Source organism: Aplysia californica, unplaced genomic scaffold, assembly GCF_000002075.1.
Source record: "Aplysia californica isolate F4 #8 unplaced genomic scaffold, AplCal3.0 scaffold01079, whole genome shotgun sequence".
NCBI lineage: Eukaryota > Metazoa > Mollusca > Gastropoda > Aplysiida > Aplysiidae > Aplysia > Aplysia californica.
In genome coordinates, this window is record NW_004798349.1 from 139748 (window position 1) to 143974 (window position 4227).

Genomic DNA, 4227 nt, shown 5'->3' on the forward strand with positions numbered 1-4227 from the left:
CTCTCTCTCTCTCTCTCTCTCTCTCTCTCTCTCTCTCTCTCTCACAGATATGATGATCTCTGTCTCTCTCTGTCTCTCTCTCTCTCTCTCTCTCACACAGATATGATGATCTCTGTCTCTCTCTCTCTCTCTCTCACAGATATGATGATCTCTCTGTTTCTCTCACAGATATGATGATCTCTCTCTCACTGTCTCTCTCACAGATACGATGATCTCTCTCTCTCTCTCACAGATATGATGATCTCTCTCTCTCTCTCTCACAGATATATCTCTCTGTCTCTCTCACAGATATGATGATCTCTCTGTCTCTCACAGATATGATCTCTCTCTCTCTCACAGATATGATGATCTCTCTCTCTCTCACAGATATGATATCTCTCTCTCTCTCACAGATATGATGATCTCTCTCTCTCTCTCACAGATATGATCTCTCTCTCTCTCACACAGATACGATGATCTCTCTCTGTCTCTCTCACAGATACGATCTCTCTCTATCTCTCTCACAGATACGATCTCTCTCTCTCTCACAGATACGATGATCTCTCTCTCTCTCTCTCTCTCTGTCTCTCTCACAGATATATCTGTCTCTCTCTCTCACAGATACGCTGTGCTGTGCCTATCTTCCTGAATCCGGAGAACGCGGCGTGTAGCATCGGCGTGCAGCACCTGTGGGTGTGTTCCTCTACGGCCGACCGCGGTCAAGTGGCCATCCTGTCTATTCACAACTCAAAGCCCGCACTCACCGAATCTTTCAGGTACCAACGTGACATGTACTCATGGTCAAACGTGTCGTCTACTCATGGTCAAACGTGTCGTGTACTCATGGTCAAACGTGTCATGTACTCATAGTCAAACGTGTCATGTACTCAAACGTGTCATGTGTGGTGTACTTATGGTCAAACGTGTCATGTACTTATGTGTACTCATGGTCAAACGTGTCGTGTACTCATGGTCAAACATGTCGTGTACTCATGGTCAAACGTGTCATGTACTCATGGTCAAACGTGACATGTACTCATGGTCAAACGTGTCATCTACTCATGGTCAAACGTGACATGTACTCATGGTCAAACGTGTCATGTACTCATGGTCAAACGTGTCGTGTACTCATGGTCAAACGTGACATGTACTCATGGTAAAACGTGTCATGTACTCATGGTCAAAGGTCATGTACTCATGGTCAAACGTGTCATGTACTCATGGTCAAACGTGTCGTGTACTCATGGTCAAAGGTCATGTACTCATGGTCAAACGTGTCATGTACTCATGGTCAAACATGTCGTGTACTCCTGGTCAAACGTGTCATGTACTCATGGTCAAAGGTCATGTACTCATGGTCAAACCTGTCATGTACTCATGTTCAAACATGTCATGTGTGGTGTACTCATAGTCAAACCTGTCATGTACTCATGGTCAAACGTGTCATGTACTCATGGTCAAACGTGACATGTACTCATGGTCAAACGTGTCATGTACTCATGGTCAAACATGTCATGTACTCATGGTCAAACGTGTCGTGTACTCATGGTCAAACGTGTCGTGTACTCATGGTACAAACCTCAGTTTTGACGTAAAAATTAATATTTTGACCTGTCATTTACTTAAAATTTTTATAATAAATGAAAGTTTCCTCATAATATGTATCTGTGTACATGTTTTTAATGTTTATCAACTCTGGAAAGCCCTCAGAGTACATTATTTAGTTTGTTCATAACAATTACTACAAAAACAAAATACTGATTAAAAAACATACCCATACACTTATGATAAAAATCAAAATATCAGAATGTAAGCAAGGTCTAATACATCCTCAAGTTGGGTTAAAATTAAAAATACATCCCAAAACAACTGTAAATTACATGGAATAAGGTTTCATTCATAACCATTATGACACACTGTCACGTTCATAACATGATGACAATCCATTATGACAAGCATATTTTTGCCTCTTCTTCGCGTCTCTTTTGAGTCATCAGCACGCTGCTCTTCCGTGTTTAATCCACCATGTAAAAGGATGTTGTGAAACAGTGGGAAGTCCCTCACATGATATTTTGCAGAAATATCATAAAGTGTTTGTTCTTAACATCATTATGACAAACCTGGATTATCTCAATCAAAGTCATATTCAAGCAAAACCATTCGATGGAGCGGAAAATTACCCTTCTGATGGATCAATGTCATACCGGTCATTCCTCGGGATGATATGTTTAACGATTTGGGTTTTCTAGAACTTGGAAAGTCTGATGATGTAATTATGACACGAGTTATGAACGAACTTATAAATTTTACTCAGCAATAACATCATTAATATAAAAAAATAAAACCCTTTTAATGGACACATGCTGTTATGATGGTGTATACTAAATATTTTCAATGTTTGAATGCTCTACTGTTTGATAGTTTGAGATTAACAATATTCTGTATTTAACATACAATGACGTGTGTGCACTCAGGATGAGTAAAAAATGCCCTATTTTTAGTACTATTATTTTTCTATGTAGATATAAGATGCACACATCAATCCGCTCATGCAGCTTGACCAACTTATTTCCTTGCCATATGCATGAAGTTTTCAGAAGAAAACATATTTTACCATGAATAGTGGTTGATATAAAAAGTCCTCATGCAAACACCCCCACCTTTTGGCAAAGCTCATGTCTGTGTGTGTGTGTGTGTGTTTGTGTGTGTGTGTGTGTGTGTGTGTGTGTGTGTGTGTACTGGTATAGTGAGACTGAACTAACTGTTTCTTTCCCTCCCCCCCCTTCAGGGCGTGTGACTGTGACATCACAGCGGCCGAACTGGTCCCCGGATGTGGTCAGCTGACGCGGCCAGGAGACTACCTGTTTGCCGAGGACACCGTGTGGGTGGCCACTGCACGCTGCGAGTGAGTCATCCGGGGCAGACCACTCTTGTGTGGGTCTGTGCCGCCTTCTTGGCCTTCAGTAGATAAGTAAACTATGCTTCTGATACCTCCTATTTCTGTGGTTTGGAGAGTTGCTCCCCTTTGATCTTTCTCACGATTTGTCTCCCTCTCTCCCTGCCTCAAATGACGGGTGTTGTCAATATGTGCTTCTCTTTAGTCCAGACATTTTTCTGTTTAGTCGAATGGAATCTTTTCCATCCATCATATTTCAGACCATTTTGTTTGTTCAGAAGTCTGTCGTTTGTCATGCTGGTAAGTCACTCATGTTAGTTGAGAACTTTCCCCAAACCCCCGAGTGGGACAGCTGTGTTGTTTGACTATGTTCCCTGCCAATGTGTGTACAAGTTTCCCTTCTTTATACTCCGAGGGCCTTTGATCTTTTGTCATGTGGAAGGCAGTGTGGGGAAGTCGGGCGCACGTCAAAATTATGAAATTGAAAAAACTGGCATTTTTTCCCAGGTCTGAGAATTTTTATCAATTTTTGTTTTTTGGCTCTAAATCTTTCGTACCTTTCAAAAACACATTTCTGTGTGGTTTTTACTGAAAAACATTGAATAAGGCATAAAAGATGTAAATTTCCAGCTTCCACAGACTCTGAAGCTAAGGAAATAACGCAACTTTGGTGGCCATTTTCTTGCTAATTTCACCTCTGAAACTAGGCGACCCCCACCTCCTTCAATCGCCAATATCTTGACTTGTATCCGAGATAAATGGATATTTTGGCCATCCAAAGCAAGGCAAATGAACAAGCTTTAAGGTGATACCAATAACTCCATATGCCCCCAAATTGACGAGCGCTTGATTCCACTGCGTCGTGACACATATCCTAATGCTGTTTTGTCGTATCGTTTTGAACGAGACTTGGGAGGAGTGACACACACTTCTGTTTCTCTCTCCAGTTCAGGCTGCAGAAACTTTTCTCAAATCCCTCTTTCTCTCTTTCTGAGGGGAAAAAACCACCGTGGCACATACTGATTAATCCTCAAAAACAAAACTTAATTGGATACGTTGGATAGAATCGTTGCCAACAGCCAATGGGAAAGCTCCTTCATGTCACGCGACATTGCAGGGTCAGATCTTTTTTTGTGTGCCAAGAAAACATTTGGCCATCTTTCCGCCAGAGGTCTGTTTGGTTCTGTGTGCTCCACGCCACACGCCACGCCACGCCAGAGGTCTGTTTGGTTCTGTGTGCTCCACGCCACACGCCACGCCACGCCAGAGGTCTGTTTGGTTCTGTGTGCTGCACGCCCCACGCCACGCCAGAGGTCTGTTTGGTTCTGTGTGCTCCACGCCACACGCCACGC

The 4227-nt window shown here is 42.4% G+C and overlaps 1 protein-coding gene across 1 annotated transcript in view; it reads left to right on the forward strand.

The window, feature by feature from the left end:
* The window catches only part of LOC101848707 (rho guanine nucleotide exchange factor 10-like protein), a gene marked incomplete in the record, with an annotated part of 72194 nt that overhangs the window by 56169 nt on the left and 11798 nt on the right, over nt 1-4227 (forward strand). Inside the window, 1 exon segment of the mRNA XM_035973250.1 lies at nt 601-755. Within this exon segment, the coding sequence (XP_035829143.1) occupies nt 601-755 (155 nt within the window).